General features: G+C 44.5%; 2 protein-coding genes across 8 annotated transcripts in view; one reads left to right on the top strand and one right to left on the bottom strand.

Annotated features, from left to right (window-relative positions):
• Positions 1–16617, top strand: part of LOC134207793 (glutamine-dependent NAD(+) synthetase) — a 363415-nt gene that overhangs the window by 173396 nt on the left and 173402 nt on the right. Inside the window, exon 1 of one of the 3 annotated variants that reach the window (XM_062683706.1) lies at positions 5599–5726. The exons of the other annotated variants lie outside the window; for them this stretch is intronic. Coding sequence (XP_062539690.1) covers positions 5706–5726 — 21 coding nt within the window. The 5' untranslated portion in view covers positions 5599–5705. Of the gene's footprint in view, positions 1–5598; positions 5727–16617 lie in introns of those variants that run through there. 3 annotated transcript variants of the gene reach the window in all.
• LOC134207791 (cytosolic carboxypeptidase 2-like) overlaps positions 1–16617 on the bottom strand; it is a 277167-nt gene that overhangs the window by 174012 nt on the left and 86538 nt on the right. The window contains exon 1 of one of the 5 annotated variants that reach the window (XM_062683702.1): positions 4368–5268. The exons of 3 other annotated variants lie outside the window; for them this stretch is intronic. The gene's annotated coding sequence lies outside the window, so the exon portion shown is untranslated. Of the gene's footprint in view, positions 1–4367; positions 5269–16617 lie in introns of those variants that run through there. One more of the 5 variants, XM_062683703.1, reaches the window with a different exon arrangement.

The raw sequence follows: 16617 nt of genomic DNA, 5'->3' as shown, positions 1-16617 counted from the left end.
AGAATCCTTTCGGGATTCTGAGCAGAATCCTTTCGGGATTCTGAGCAGAATTCTATTGGGATTCTGAGCAAAATCCTTTCGGGATTCTGAGCAAAATCCTTTTGGAATTCTGAGTAGAATCCGTTCGGGATTCTGAGCAAAATCCTTTCGGGATTCTAAGCAAAATCTTTTCGGGACTCTGAGCAGAATCCTTTCGGGATTCTGAGCAGAATCCTTTCGGGATTCTGAGCAGAATCCTTTCGGGATTCTGAGCAGAATCCTTTCGGGATTCTGAGCAGAATCCTTTCGGGATTCTGAGCAGAATCCTTTCGGGATTCTGAGCAGAATCCTTTCGGGATTCTGAGCAGAATCCTTTCGGGATTCTGAGCAGAATCCTTTCGGGATTCTGAGCAGAATTCTTTCGGGATTCTGAACAGAATTCTGTCGGGATTCTGAACAGAATTCTTTCGGGATTCTGAACAAAATTCTTTCGGGATTCTGAGCAGAATCCTTTCGAGATTTTGAGCAGAATCCTTTCGGGATTCTGAGCAGAATCCTTTCGAGATTCTGAGCAGAATCCCTTCGGAGTTCTGAGCAGAATCCTTTCGGCATTCTGAGCAGAATCCTTTCGGTAATTCTGAGCAGAATCCTTTCGGGATTCTGAGCAGAATCCTTTCGTAATGCTGAGCAGAATCCTTTCGGGATTCTGAGCAGAGTCCTTTTGGTATTATGAGCAAAATGCTTTCGGAACTCTGAGCAAAATCTTTCGAGATTCCGGGCAAAATCCTTTCGGAACTCTGAACAGAATTCTTTCGGGATTCTGAACAGAATTCTTTCGGGATTCTGAACAAAATTCTTTCGGGATTCTGAGCAGAATCCTTTCGAGATTTTGAGCAGAATCCCTTCGGAGTTCTGAGCAGAATCCTTTCGGGATTCTGTGCAGAATCCTTTCGATATTCTGAGCAGAATCCTTTCGCAATTCTTAGCAGAGTTCTTTCGGGATTCAGAATGCGGAATGCTGTCGGGGTTCTGAACAGAATCCTATCGGGATTCTGAGCAGATTTTTTTTTAAATTCTGAGCAAAATCCTTTCGAGATTCTGAGCATAATCTTTTCGGGATTCTGATCAGATTTTTTTCTGGGTTCTGAGCAGAATCCTTTTTTCGGGATTCTGAGGAGAATCTTCCCGGGATTCTGAGCAGTATCCTTTCGGGGTTTTGAGCAGAATCCTTTTGGGATTCTGAGCAGAATCCTTTCGGGATTCCAAGCAGAATCCTTTCGGGATTCTAAGCAAAATCCTTTCGGGATTCTAAGCAGAATCCTTTTAGGATTCTAAGCAGAATCCTTTCGGGATTCTAAGTAGAATCCTTTCTGGTTTCTAAGCAGAATCCCTTCTGGATTCTAAGCAGAATCCTTTCGGGATTCTTAGCAAAATCGTTTCGGGATTATGAGCAGAATGCTTTCGGGATTTTCAGCAGAATCCTTTTGAGGTTCTGAGCAAAATCTTTCCGGAATCCTGTGCAGATTGCTTTTGGGATTCGGGGCAGAATCTTATTAGAATCTTAGCACAATTTGTTTAGTGCATGTTATTCGGCACCATTTCTACCGAGAAGAAATGTAGTAGTTCTTATTTATTCAGATATTTCTCAAACTTAATGTGAGGCCTCTTTAGATTGAGGTACCGCTATTTATACCCTTCGAGAAATGTACCAACTCTCAACGGCGCGCCCCTCAATCAGTTTCAGCATCATCAATAAGTGGGATATTACTGATTTTGACCATGCATCGGTACTTAAGCTCAATCATATGTTTGCTTCTTCTTATGAGTTCCGAAATCGTTTTTGTACAGAGATCTGATTTCATTGCGTTTGGCATTTTGAAATCTCACCTTTACACAGATTAAAGATTCAGTCAGAGAGTTCAGCAGATCTACCAAATTCGTATCCGCTTCTTTCCTAATTAATTGCGCTGGAGCTTGGAGAATCATGTCGTCGGCTTCGAAACCAGTCTAAGATTGAGTAACGTTTTTATAATTTACTTAATTGACTCCATCCAAAAAGTGCAAAAGATGGGTCATCTAAAAGCAACTTATAGTCCATCACTTATACGTATTAACAAGAATAGTAAGTGTTGTAGATCGTACTCCGTAATGCATCACGAAAAGGTGTCTACCCAGTATTACAGGAACATTCTGACATACAGACATTTGTTCAGTTCGACGAGCTGGGTCGATTAGTATACAACAAAGCTAATAATTCCTGGAGTACAACTTGCAGACTTATCACCCGTTTATTGTCTTGTTTTAGTACGATTGTTGTCGGTTGTACTTCCGAGAATTTTTCTTGTCCACGTCAATATTTGACACAAATATTTAACCAGCCTAACATTATTCAGTTAAGAATATTATGATCAACGAATATTTTTGAATTCACGAAAAGGAGAAACGGGGACAACCTACCAACCGTTCCAGACAATCTACAAAAAATAGAAGCCTGAGAACAGATTTATATTTTTTGATTTTTTTCGCCAAATTTTTGTATGGGGTATCAAGTGTCCCCATATTGAGGCAATAACTTCAAATCCAAAACTTTGATGGAATGTTGACATTTTCATCAGTATAAATCATTAAGCATATTTATGGCTTTGGGCTGTGAAAAAACGAAAGCATTTGGTCATTGTTTTGAAAAGTTGTTCAAATTTTGCGTGGTCAATAAAAAAATCTTTAGGAAGGTCAAAACATATAAACCGCCCTGCAGAATGAATAAGGTTGTCTATCCAAAAAATAACTCACCATATAAAGGTCATTTGTCTAGAGGATCTATACTAAAAAATACGCTAGAACAAAACTACTTTAGTTCTCGATAAAACAGGGGGTGATCCAGTCTCCCGGGGGATCAAGTCTCCCCTCCTTCCCCTACCATTATCGCATGACTTCATATTCTTCCTATTTATTGTAATTAGTTTATAACTAACTATCACTGAAGATGCCTTTCACAGTTCTTACTTGAGAACTTTCGGTGTCAGCAGAATACATTAATTTGTGTATTGTATTAGAATGTGTGACAAGCATAACAACACTTGACTCCCAGAGAAGTCAAGAAATTTACCATTCCGGCAGATCTTGTCAACCGGACACGGAATATAAACCGCTATCTCAGGCTCATCGTATATGCTACTGTTCCTTGTACTATCGATAGTAGAAAAAAAATCGTACTAGATGCTTTTTGGCAGTTAAAAGACCTGAAGAAGCAAAATATTTAGGTTGACTGGAAGTGATTGGTCCAAAATCAAGTCCAGTGGTGACGGTCAAGGATAATCCTTTCGACGAAGTATCGAGAAGTATTCTTATGTGTCAAGTAAAAATGTTGAATGATGTTTTACTGTCGTATTTTAAATGGGATTTTTTCTGCAAACAAAGATGTACGATTCACTCAACCTGATTACAATCTTTGATTATTACGATTTGAGTCCGCACTTAGGTGTTTCCCAGAATTTTTGTCCAATGTAATCGTTCTTCCATCACTGGTTGGCGCTCCATTCATATATAATTAGTATTAGAGTTACATTGCTCTTTCAACCCACGACCAATTACCAATTAGGGCACTACCAATTTCCACAATTGCATCATCAGTTTTCCTTTTTTTCCTTGTTGGGTATTTTATCAATGCGATCATTTGTTGGATATATTATGATATATCAATTTTCTCTAGTTCCTGAGCATGAACATATAAAAACCTCTCTTTAAACCATGTTTTATAAATAATTAAAGAGTAGCAGTAATTTGTACGCAGTTCTCAATACTTGCTGATTGATAATGTTGTAATGTCAAAAGCTTATTACACGATGTTATCCTTCAAATATTTACAAGTTTATCATTTTGTGGGGCGCATTCGAGGATGGAGAGATGCGGTCTCGAACCGCGTTTTGTGGCGTCAAATAGTTTATAGAAGGGGTTATCTGTTTAGATGTAAACTAAATAAATGAATAAATGAATTCATTTTGTGTATTTGTAATTTGTTTTAGGTGGTACGATAGTTTCGTTTAAAAAGCTTCTTTGCAGTTTATTCTACATGTTATGTGGAAAGTAAAATGATAAACTATTTATTATCCAACCTAAAAGATTCGAAACCGCTTTCCCTGCTGTTCGGGATTCCTTGCAATTAGCCGAATCCCTCATCCACGTCAAAACCTTGACATTGAGGAATATACCCCATCAAGATCATGTTTTACAACTTTTCCATGTCCGACCGAACACAGTCCCCAAACGTTGTTGTTTACCTCACCGCGTTTCAATTCGCTCGATTTCGCATCCCCACAAAAATAAACCCCACAAAAAGATGGCCAAACATCTCGTCACCAACGGTTACCCGAAGAGCAAATTTTAATTACCTGAAATTTTAATCACTGCACTGTGGCGGTTCGATTCGACAATTCAACCACCACTTGTTGTTGATTTTTTCTCTTTCGTTACGTTAACGCGATTATGCAACTTCAGATGGCTTGACCCGTCGACCACTTGATTCACTTTCTTGCCTGCGTCTTAAGCCAAAAACAGCTGTTTTCCCCCTCGCGCTGGCACTTGTTTCGCTTAGGTGCACCCTTTGAACCCCGTTCGCGCTTTTCCTGGTTTGCGCTTTGAATAAACAAAACAACAAAAAATCACCCGGCGACAGCGAAACGATTGCTGGGGGGTAAGGGTGGGAAAATAGCACTGAAAGAATGCACTCGCTCGCACACCAACACTACTCGGACTCGCGGCTTTCGGCTTTCAAGTTTAAATAGTTTTCGCTTTGTTTTGGTTCGTTCGTCGACCGCGGCGAGGACGACGATGATAATGACTACGAATTGATACAAAGAAAGTGGGTGGCGGAGGCAGTGATGAGTTTCGAATGCGTTTTCCGTTTGTTTATTATTGAAATTTCCCGCCTGGTAATAAAATTCAATGCGGGATTAACGATAAGCACTGTAATAATAAAGCACGAGCAGCTTTTCCAACAGGGAAAAATTTTGCGCGAACAGCGTTTCTTTTACTTTTTAGATTGTTGCACGGTAGGACGATAATCACCACCGGACCGAAACAATATTCGACCGCGCGTATCCACCGCAATTGCTTACCGCTGGTTACTGTTTGTGATCGACCGACTGGTTGGTAGTCCAAATAGCAACTGACTGCCAAGGGTGCCGTGTTTGATGCTCTTCACTGGGATGATGGTCAACTAGCGTCGTGCCGTGCGGGGGATGCAATTTTCCCGATCTGAATCCAAACAGTTAGAAGAGCGTCGCTCGCGCTTTCGTTACCGGTAGGAATGACGAAGCGACGCGACACTGCCAGTTTGCTCTTGAACACAACAGCCTCAGTGAAAGCGCAAATGGAGCAGCATGGTCGCTTGTGCGGACGAATGTTCTCTCGCTGAATCTGCTTCTCAATCCCGTAGGCGCGTATAGATTGCGCGTTTGCTCTTCGGAAAATGAGAGCTGCTGCAACAGCTCCACTCGGTGGGAAGAGACTGTGATTACGATGGTGGCCCAACACAACACACGTGGGCGTATGTCCGGACGAGAAAAGCGAACAGGTGTACGACGATTCGAGAGTATGGTTAAAACGAAAGCGTGGGAAACGAGAGAATTCAGTGAAATTTGCGCCTGGCTCGATCGGTGTTGTGTTTGCGCTTTTAGTCGATTACCAGTGAGAGTGAGACCAACCAGCGTGAGAAGTGATTAAGGAACATGTTTCGTTGCACAGATTTGGTGAGTAAGGACCTTTTCAAGACTGGGTGACCTATTTGATTCTTTTATAATGGATGAAATCGTTCAAAACCAAAATGTTCGATACGATGATAAGCGAACTGTATTTTAATGATAGGTTACTGTTTCCCGGATAGCTGGAGGGAAATTATTTCTTTTGCACACTCGAACAAATTAAGACTGTTTATTCTCGGAACATTTTGAACTTAACTTTATTATTTGGAACTTGGAGCTATTGCCGCCAACAATCTTGCGGTCTGGTCGCGTTTTATTAGATTGTGTGTCTGCAAATCCTTTCCAGAATACTTTTGCAATCCGCATCGATTCCATTTGGAATCCTGATCGGATTTCCTCTGAATTCCTGACCGAATTCCTTTGGAATCCTGACTAGATTTCCTTCAGAATTTTGTTCAGATTCCCTTTGAGACCCTCAACTGATTCCTTTTGGAATACCTTTCGGATTTCATTTGAAATCCAAACCGGATTTTCTCCGGAATCCTAACAGGACTCCCTGTGGAATTCTGATCGGATCCCTCCTCCCCCGGAATTCTAACCGGATTCCTTTCGGAAACCTAACCCAAATCCCTTCAGGATCCTAAGGGAATTCCCTTCGGGATCCTAACTGAATTATCTTTGGGGATCTAACCGAATTCCCTTCGGGATCCTAATCGGATTCCCTTCGGGATCTTAACCAAATTCCTTTCGCGATCCTAACCGGACCCCTTCAAAACCCTAACCGGTTCCCTGCGGGATCCTAACCAGATTTTCTTCGAAATCTCAATCGGTTTTCCCTCGGAATCCTAACCAGATTCCCTTCGGGATCCTAACCGGATTTTTTCGGGTTCCTAATCAGACTCCCTTCTGGTTCTTAACCAAATTCCCTTCGAGATCCTAACCGGATTCTCCTAACGGAAGTACCTTCGGGATCCTAAGCGGATTTCCTTCGGAAATGAACTGAATAACTGAATTTCCTTCGGGATCCTAACCGAGTTCGCTTCAGAATCCTGACCGGATTCCCCTCGGAGTCCTGGCCGGATTTCCCTCGGAATCCTGACCGTATTCCGTTCGGAATCTTGACCGGATATCCTTTGGAATTCTGACCTTATTCCCTTTTCATTTACGAGTTCCTACTGCATCTTATTCGGACACCTTTTGGAATGCTGACCGAATTCTTATTGTAATCCCTTCCAGTTTCTCTTTGCAATCCTGGCCAGATTGCCTCTGGAATTCTGACCGGGTTCTTTGTGATCCTGACCGGAATCTTTTGGAATTTCGTCCGGACATACTTTGGAATCAGAATTCGGATTGGATTCGTCTTGGAATTCTGGGTGATTTTTTTTTTCGTCATGTATTTCTAGAGCATCATATTTAGATTTTTTAAATCTATCATACATAGTATGTCGGACAAAATGGGATCTATAAAGGAAACCAAGTTGCAAAAAGCTTACAAATCTATTTTAATGCTTTACATTCTTTATTTATTTGTGTCTACTCTTTTTGTCTACTCTATTTGAATGATGGAACCGAGGGATTTTACTTTAATAGGATTTTACATATATAGTGTCCCAATTAGTTTAACAAGTTAAACAAATTGTGTTGTCATTGTGGGGTTCTGTAATTAATTGAAAGTAGCATTCTTCAGTTTTCACTTCATAAATAATTGGTTAAGTAGCTCCAAAGTTGTGATTTTTTTAAAAGAAGAGGAATTTTAAAAAGCGTAGACAGGGTTTGCAGAATTCGTTCTCAATAGATAACGAATAACGATAAAAGAAAGGTAAGAAAATTATTTTGAGCTTTTTAGTGGAATGTTTTCACCTGTCATAAGACGAGTTTAAACAATCCCATTGAATTCCACCACTTAATTGTATCCTGACAGATACGTATTTCGACCTCAACAGTAAGGCCGTCTTCAGTGTCTTGTACTTGACTCAACTTCGCAAGTCGAGTCAAGTACAAGACACTGAAGACGGCCTTACTGTTGAGGTCGAAATACGTATCTGTCAGGATACAATTAAGTGGTGGAATTCAATGGGATTGTTTAAACTCGTCCTATGACAGGTGATAAAAGAAAGGCAAAACCTGTTCCGGATCATTAAAAGCCATGATAATTAATTTATCAAACTTGTACATATACAATTGCGAAAAAACTGAATCGGATAGGCAGCCCCCTACAGAGAAGTGATGATTCTCGCTTTGTTCTCATTCATTTTGTGTTGGTTACTGCACAGCTGTGTAGAACAAGTTGAAATGCGTCATCTGAGCCAGTGCTCCCCGCGTTTTCAAAAGAAATTTATCGTGGGGTATAGCCTCCCGAATCAGTTCTTTATCGAAACAGCTTGCGAAAAAAAAAGTCTCTCACGGTATGCCAAATATTGTATATGTCCACAAAGATGGTAAGTGAGAGACGGAAGCTTCCTTTCAAGAGGCTCGGAAGCCTCCTTTCAAGAGGCTTGGAAGCCTCCTTTCAAGAGGCTTGGAAGCCTCCTTTCAAGAGGCTTGGAAGCCTCCTTTCAAGAGGCTTGGAAGCCTCCTTTCAAGAGGCTTGGAAGCCTCCTTTCAAGAGGCTTGGAAGCCTCCTTTCAAGAGGCTTGGAAGCCTCCTTTCAAGAGGCTTGGAAGCCTCCTTTCAAGAGGCTTGGAAGCCTCCTTTCAAGAGGCTTGGAAGCCTCCTTTCAAGAGGATTGGAAGCCCCTTTGCAAGAGGCTTGGAAGCCTCCTTGCAAAAGGCTTGGAAGCCTCCTTGCAAGAGGCTTGAAAGCCTCCTTTCAAGAGGCTTGGAAGCCTCCTTTCAAGAGGCTTGGAAGCCTCCTTTCAAGAGGCTTGGAAGCCTCCTTTCAAGAGGCTTGGAAGCCTCCTTTCAAGAGGCTTGGAAGCCTCCTTTCAAGAGGCTTGAGCCTCCTTTCAAGAGGCTTGGAAGCCTCCTTTCAAGAGGCTTGAAGCCTCCTTTCAAGAGGCTCAGAGCCTCCTTTCAAGAGGTTCAGAAGCCTCCTTTCATGAGGCTCAGGCCTCCTTCATGAGGCCCGGAAGCCTCCTTTCAAGAGGCCTCGGATGCCTCCTTCAAGAGGCTCAGGCCTCCTTTCAAGAGGCTCAGAAGCCTCCTTTCAAGAGGCCTCGGAGAGCCTCCTTCAAGAGGCTCAGAAGCCTCCTTCAAGAGGCCCGGAAGCCTCCTTTCAAGAGGCTCAGGCCTCCTTTCAAGAGGCCTGGAAGCCTCCTTCAAGAGGCTCAAGCCTCTTTCAAGAGGCCTCAAGCCTCCCTTCAAGAGACCTGGAAGCCTCCTTTCAAGAGACTCAGAAGCCTCCCTTCAAGAGGCCTCAAGCCTCCCTTTCAAGAGGCTCAGAAGCCTCCTTTCAAGAGGCTCAGAAGCCTCGTTTCAAGAGGCTCAAGCCTCGTTTCAAGAGGCTCAAGCCTCGTTTCAAGAGGCTCAAAGCCTCGTTTCAAGAGGCCTGGAAGCCTCCTTTCAAGAGGCCTGGAAGCCCTGCTCAAGAGGCTCAAGCCTCATGCTCAAGAGGCCTGGAAGCGTCGTTTCAAGAGGCCTCAGTCTCTGCTCAAGAGGCTCAAGTCTCTGCTCAAGAGGCTTGAAACCCTGTTTCAAGAGGCTCAGAAGCCTCATGCTCAAGAGGCCTCAGAAGCCTCGATTTAAGAGGCCTGAAAGCCTACTTTCAAGAGGCTCGAAGCCTCCTTTTAAGAGGCTTGGAAGCCTTCTTACAAGAGACTTCGAACCCTTCTCTCAAAATGTTCAGAAACCTCCTATCAAGAGGTTCGGAAGCCTCCTTTCAAGATGTTCAGAAGGCTAGAAGCTCGGCAGCCTTCTTCCAAGAGGCTCGGAAGCCTCCATTCAAGAGGCTCGGAAGCCTCCTTTCAAGAGGCCTCAAGCCTCGTTTCAAGAGGCCTGGAAGCCCTGCTCAAGAGGCTCGGAAGCTTCGTTTCAAGTGGCTCAAGTCTCTGCTCAAGAGGCCTCAAGCCCTGTTCAAAGAGGCTCGGAAGCCTCTGCTCAAGAGGCCCAAGCCCTGTTTCAAGAGTCTCAAGCCTCTGCTCAAGAGGCCTCAGAAGCCTCATTCAAGAGGCTCGGAAGCCCTGTTTCAAGAGGCCTCAAGCCCTGCTCAAGAGGCCTCCAAGCCTGCTTTCAAGAGGCCTGGAAGCCCTGCTCGTCAAGAAGCTAGGAAGCCTCGTTTCAAGAGGCTCAGACACCTCATTTCAAGAGGCTCAGAGCCTCGTTTCAAGAGGCTCGAGCCTCTGCTCAAGAGGTCGGAAGCCTCCTTTCAAGAGGCTCGGAAGCCTCCTTTCAAGAGGCCTGGAAGCCCCGTTCCAAGAGGTCGGAAGCCCTCGTTTCAAGAGGCTCGGAAGCCCTGTTTCAAGAAGCTTGGAAGCCTCGTTTCAAGAGGCCTGAAGCCTGTTTCAAGAGGCCTCAAACCCTGCTTTCAAGAGGCCTCGAAGCCCTGCTTCAAGAGGCTCGGAAGCCTCTTCTCAATAGGCTCGGAAGCCTCTGCTCAAGAGGCCTCAAAGTCTCTGCTCAAGAGGCTCGGAAGTCTCGTTTCAAGAGGCTCGGAAGCCTCGTTTCAAGAGGTCGGAAGCCTCGTTTCAAGAGGTCGGAAGCCTCGTTTCAAGAGGCTCGAAAGCCTCCTTTCAAGAGGCTCGATAGTCTCCTTTCAAGAGGCTTGAAAGCCTCCTTTCAAGAGGCTCGAAAGCCTCCTTTCAAGAGGCTCGAAAGCCTCCTTTCAAGAGGCTCGGAAGCCTCGTTTCAAGAGGCTCGGAAGCCTCGTTTCAAGAGGCTTGAAAGCCTCGTTTCAAGAGGCCTCAAGCCCTGCTCAAGAGGCCTGGAAACCTCGTTTCAAGAGGCCTCAAACCCTGCTCAAGAGGCTCAAGCCTCCTTTCAAGAGGCTCGCAAGCCTCCTTTCAAGTGGCGCGGAAGCCTCCTTTCAAGAGGCCTGAAGCCTCCTTTCATGAGGCCTGAAAGCCTCTGCTCAAGAGGCCTGAAAGCCTCGTTTCAAGAGGCCCTCAAGCCTCGTTTCAAGATGCCTCAAGCCTCGTTTCAAGATGCTCGGAAGCCCTGCTTTCAAGAGGTCGGAAGTCTCGTTTCAAGAGGCCTCAAAGCCTCCTTTCAAGAGGCTCGATAGCCTCCTTTCAAGAGGCCTGAAAGCCTCCTTCAAGAGGCCTCAAAGCCTCCTTTCAAGAGGCCTCAGCCTTGTTTCTAGAGGCCTGGAAACCCTGCTCAAGAGGCCTGGAAGCCTCCTTTCAAGAGGCCTGGAAGCCTCCTTTCATGAGGCCTCAGAGCCTCCTTCATGAGGCCTCAAAGCCTCGTTTCAAGAGGCCTCAGCCCTGCTCAAGAGGCCTGGAAGCCTCTGCTCAAGAGGCTCAAGCCTCCTTTCAAGAGGCCTCAAGCCTCCTTCAAGAGGCTCAGGAAGCCTCCTTTCAAGAGGCTCAAGCCTCCTTTCAAGAGGCCTCAGGCCTCCTTTCAAGAGGCCTGGAAGCATCCTTTCAAGAGGCCTGGAAGCATCCTTCAAGAGGCCTCAAGCCTCCTTTCAAGAGGCCTGGAAGCCCCCTGCTCAAGAGGCTCTCAAGCCTCCTTTCAAGAGGCCTGGAAGCCTCCTTTCAAGAGGCTCAGAAGCCTCCTTTCAAGAGGCCTGGAAGCCTCCTTTCAAGAGGCCTGGAAGCCTCCTTTCAAGAGGCTCGGAAGCCTCCTTTCAAGAGGCTCGGAAGCCTCCTTTCAAGAGGCTCGGAAGCCTCCTTTCAAGAGGCTCGGAAGCCTCCTTTCAAGAGGCTCGGAAGCCTCCTTTCAAGAGGCTCGGAAGCCTGCTCTCTGACGGAGAAAATCAACAACTGCCCGGTCATGAACGTATGAAAAAATTATAACTCAATTCTACCAATTGTTGTTGTTTAAAACAACGTGTGTTATGATTAGATAATTCGATAAAAATGTGTCTTCTGCCAGTTTTATTCCATACTAGTTGACCCGGCAGACGTTGTCCTGCATAGTAGGCGAAAATGCGCGTCGTGAACTGCTCATGCGAAATTTCCAAACGAATCTTTATTTTTGTTTAACACGATTGACTAAACCCTACTCGTGATTTACTCATGAGGAAATGTCATATAAACCCGTCGGAAAGGATGACGAACATATCTGCCGGAGGAATGGACAAAATTCGCGCAGCCGTTTCTGAGTTATGCGGATACGAACACAGACCATTTAATTTCTATTATATAGGGGTAATGACGGCTTTGGCAGGTTTTGTTCTATTATTGACAGGGGTTTTTTTATGACTGATTATGCTCAAATTTGGCACAAACATTCTTTGCATATCAAAGAATATTGTGACCAAATTTCATAAAATTCGGTCGACAAAAACCCCCCTGCCAATAATAGAACAAAACCTGCCAAAGCCGTTTGTTCCCCTAGATAGATTAAAATTATAACAAAATTTGTTATCACAAAATATTTGCCTACATTTCTTGTTGATATTGGGAAAGAAATCGGAGGTAATCATCTTCAGCATAACTTGAACCTGCTTGATATTAATACATAGCTGGCACAAAGTTAATTGCCTTCATTATGGATGGAAATCCGTCGTGGCAGCGTTCCAGATTTCTATCCGTGATGTAGACAATTACCTTGAAAGTAGATTTTTGTGCAGAACAATTATTTCAACGTTTGTTATAATATTGATATGAAGGTATCAACCGCTGATTTAATTGTGTTATGGCTAGAGGGATTTTTGATATATTTTTTGTTATTTTAACAACTAGGATAATTCGCCAAATGTTGAACGGCTAATTTCTTCGCCTATTGTTGAACGCACGTGCATTTCTTATGGGAGTTCAACAATAGGCGACAAAATTAGCCGTTCAACATTTGGCGGTTTCCCCTAATCAACCAAATTTATAACACATTTTGTTATAGTATTTTTATATATCTTGTTATAATTTTGTTATGCATTATTGATCGGGTATTGTTCCACTTCTTAAACTACCAATGTTGAATGCCCAGTGAGTAAGGAAGGAAGGATAACGATTTTAAAAGTAGAATTCTGGCTGTGAACTGTGAAGAAACACACGATTATGTTATATACCAAGAAAGACAAAATTAGATAAAAAGTACTACAGATGTTGCAACATTATGCAAACTGATTCGACTTGCAAATAATGTGCAAAACAGCATCTCACAATGATGTGCTTCTCTGTGACCCGCTACCCAAGTTTGGGTTTTTTTTTTCTCGGTCCATTATCTCCGACCCTTGTCACCGGCGATGATGCCTCGCGCTTCAACCGAGAAATTCGCCATCACAGAGAATATTCAAGTAGGGATTCCCAGCGTGCCCATATATGTCATCGCACTGTCATGGGCGGGCTACATCATAGTTGGAATTCATTTCGTTTACAGGAGCGAACACGTGCGACCTTTCAGCGTGATCAAACGGAATGGCGAATTTCACCTTCAACGCGAGCGAATACTCCACAGCTGCACAGTGATCTGATTTTCATTCAATTACACTCCGAAAAGAAGGATTACATAGCCATTGTAACAAGCTCAGCTGTGTATTATACCAAGAATCATTTAGATTTTTTGGTGTCTACGTGTTTCTTCATTAAGACTGCTACTGGTCTACTTTTCTAAATGTTATCAACAAAATCGAGTTGAGAAAGATGTTCAGTTTCCTCTCCATTTGGATAACATTTCATCCCATATTTATTACACATCTTATTATAATCATCTTATCCCTTCAGCTAGAGGTGCGGTTCAAAAAATCGTTGGCGGGGGCATTAATCGAAATTTCGCCAAGCGGCGTCTTTTTCAGAGTCATCCTGAAAGTAATTTTAGCCAGCGAAGGCCACGTGATTGTTTTAATAATCCAGGAAAACTATTCTAAGTTTCTCAGCAAAATTGTTTCAAATTTAAACAGATTAATTTTCAGATATTTTCGGAGAAGTTCTCCAGAAATTTCATGTGGATGTTGAAATGTAGTTACCGTACCTAAAAGAATCAAAACAATATACAGAAAGTTACGGCTAGTTGAAATTTTTCACATTTGGATGAACCATATATCGATTTGGCATATAAGATGAAGAATTGCGGACGCATGGTACATTGTTCCCTAAGAGCTGGCTGCTAAAATATATTTTGCAGTTTTCCGGCAACAGAACATTGACACTTATTTAATGTGAATGATATAACTACAGTTATGCGTTTGTTAACTGTTGCATGAGATAAAAATAGCCATGAAAATAGTTGGTCAATGAAAATCGACTTTGGTCAATTGATATCCTTCTTTTGAAAAGTACTCGATTTGTAAGCAATCCTTATATACGTTTGAGCTCTATTCGCAGAATTTCCTAAATAACTGGTAGGAATCCTCGACCCCCCCCCCCCAACAAACATTATTCGGTTGTTTGGGGTCGTTTTTTGGTTGGCCGTCGTCGTCGCTGGTGGCAACTGTTAAACCGCGTAGAATGTTTCTCGGAAAGAAAAACATCAAACAAAAACAACATCAGAACGACAAGCACGCGAGCGAGCGAGCCGCCGGTTGAGTGTGGGACGGAAAGTTCAAAGACAACCACTGGGACTGGACTGACTGGCTGGATGGCTGAGAGTTAACAACTTTACTCACCACAGCAAAGGTATTTTTCAGCACCCGTTCGTCGACGACGCGTTAGTCGTCGGCTGAGCGCTAAGTTTTTTTTTGCCCCAAGGGTGGGGGTGAAAATTAAAATTTCTGATTTCAGCTACAGCCAGGTTGGAAATTCGATGGGAGTGGGGTTAGACTGGCAAAAAAGAAGTTGTTATTAAAATTGTTTGACGGTTTTCGTCGGCGTAGGTGTGCGTTATCCTTCCCATTGAATGTTGTTTTACTTCTTGTTTTGGTTGCGAGTTTGTGTCTGGTGTATTTATAATTGTTCAGCATTTTCACCAAAAGGAATAAGTGTTTGCTTCAGTTTATGACGAGCTGTTCTCCGTTCTGCTTCCATCGGCATTTGTTCTTATTTGGTAAATGCTTGTCAATTTTGGTTTTTTGGTGTAAAGTTTGATAAAATAGACGAGCTTGGTGGTCTAGTGGCTACCGCTTCTGCCTTATAAGCAGGAGGTCGTGGGTTCAATTCCAGGCTCGTCCCTTTCCTACTTTGTATTTCTATCTTAGTTCTTTCCGTGTTTCACGTTCTACCAAAACGATCCCTACTGTTATAACCTTCCACACAATCCCAAAACCTCCCGTGGCACCTATGAGAGGTCGTAGAATTCTCTGCATCTTTCTTAAGTAGGTGTCCAATAAACCATCCTTCCCCTTCCTCAGCATTCGCAAGAACGTGGCCAGGACAGATCTCGACTATTGGAGAGTGCATTGCTTCCATCTAAGAGATAGCGATAAGTCCCAAATCAAGATCTGTGATAACGGGTGAAAATGATGCTACTCTCACACAATAGTCTTGGCTTGTACCACCTACGAATTTGTGCGAAATGCTCAATGCTAATGCTAATGCTAATTGGTGTAAAGTTTGATAAAATCATTGAAATTGGTAGAATATATGTATAAAAATTGACCTTTGTAACAATAAGCTCTGCCATCAATCATTCAATTGAGATTAAACAGTTAAGATTGTCTTGATAGAAGGCTTCCGAGCCTCTTGAAAGGAGGCTTCCGAGCCTCTTGGAAGGAGGCTTCCGAGCCTCTTGGAAGAACGCTTCCCAGCCTCTTGGAAGGAGGCTTCCGAGCCTCTTGGAAGGAGGCTTCCGAGCCTCTTGGAAGGAGGCTTCCGAGCCTCTTGGAAGGAGGCTTCCGAGCCTCTTGGAAGGAGGCTTCCGAGCCTCTTGGAAGGAGGCTTCCGAGCCTCTTGGAAGGAGGCTTGAGCCTCTTGGAAGGAGGCTTCCGAGCCTCTTGGAAGGAGGCTTCCGAGCCTCTTGGAAGGAGGCTTCCGAGCCTCTTGGAAGGAGGCTTCCCAGCCTCTTGGAAGGAGGCTTCTGAGCCTCTTGGAAGGAGGCTTCTGAGCCTCTTGGAAGGAGGCTTCTGAGCCTCTTGGAAGGAGGCTTCCGAGCCTCTTGGAAGGAGGCTTCCGAGCCTCTTGGAAGGAGGCTTCCGAGCCTCTTGGAAGGAGGCTTCCGAGCCTCTTAGAAGGAGGCTTCCGAGCCTCTTGAAAGGAGGCTTCCGAGCCTCTTGAAAGGAGGCTTCCGAGCCTCTTGAAAGGAGGCTTCCGAGCCTCTTGGAAGGAGGCTTCCGTGCCTCTTGGAAGAAGGCTTCCCAGCCTCTTGGAAGGAGGCTTCCGGTCTTCTTGGAAGGAGGCTTCCGAGCCTCTTGGAAGGAGACTTCCGAGCCTCCTGGAAGGAGGCTTCCGAGCCTCTTGAAAGGAGGCTTCCGAGCCTCTTGGAAGGAGGCTTCCGGTCTTCTTGGAAGGAGGCTTCCGAGCCTCTTGGAAGGAGGCTTCCGAGCCTCTTGGAAGGAGGGTTCCGAGCCTCTTGACAGGACGCTTCCGAGCCTCTTGAAAGGACGCTTCCGAGCCTCTTGAAAGGAGGCTTCCGAGCCTCTTGGAAGAAGGCTTCCCAGCCTCTTGGAAGGAGGCTTCCGAGCCTCTTGGAAGGAGGCTTCCGAGCCTCTTGGAAGGAGGCTTCCGAGCCTCTTGGAAGGAGGCTTCCGAGCCTCTTGGAAGGTGGCTTCCGAGCCTCTTGGAAGGAGGCTTCCGGTCTTCTTGGAAGGAGGCTTCCGAGCCTCTTGGAAGGAGGCTTCCGAGCCTCTTGGAAGGAGGCTTCCGAGCCTCTAGGAAGGAGGCTTCCGAGCCTCTTGGAAGGAGGCTTCCGGTCTTCTTGGAAGGAGGCTTCCGAGCCTTTTGGAAGGAGACTTCCGAGCCTCCTGGAAGGAGGCTTCCGAGCCTCTTGAAAGGAGGCTTCCGAGCCTCTTGGAAGGAGGCTTCCGGTCT

This window comes from Armigeres subalbatus, chromosome 1 (genome assembly GCF_024139115.2).
Source record: "Armigeres subalbatus isolate Guangzhou_Male chromosome 1, GZ_Asu_2, whole genome shotgun sequence".
Lineage (NCBI taxonomy): Eukaryota > Metazoa > Arthropoda > Insecta > Diptera > Culicidae > Armigeres > Armigeres subalbatus.
This window is presented reverse-complemented; position numbering and strand designations above follow the sequence as displayed.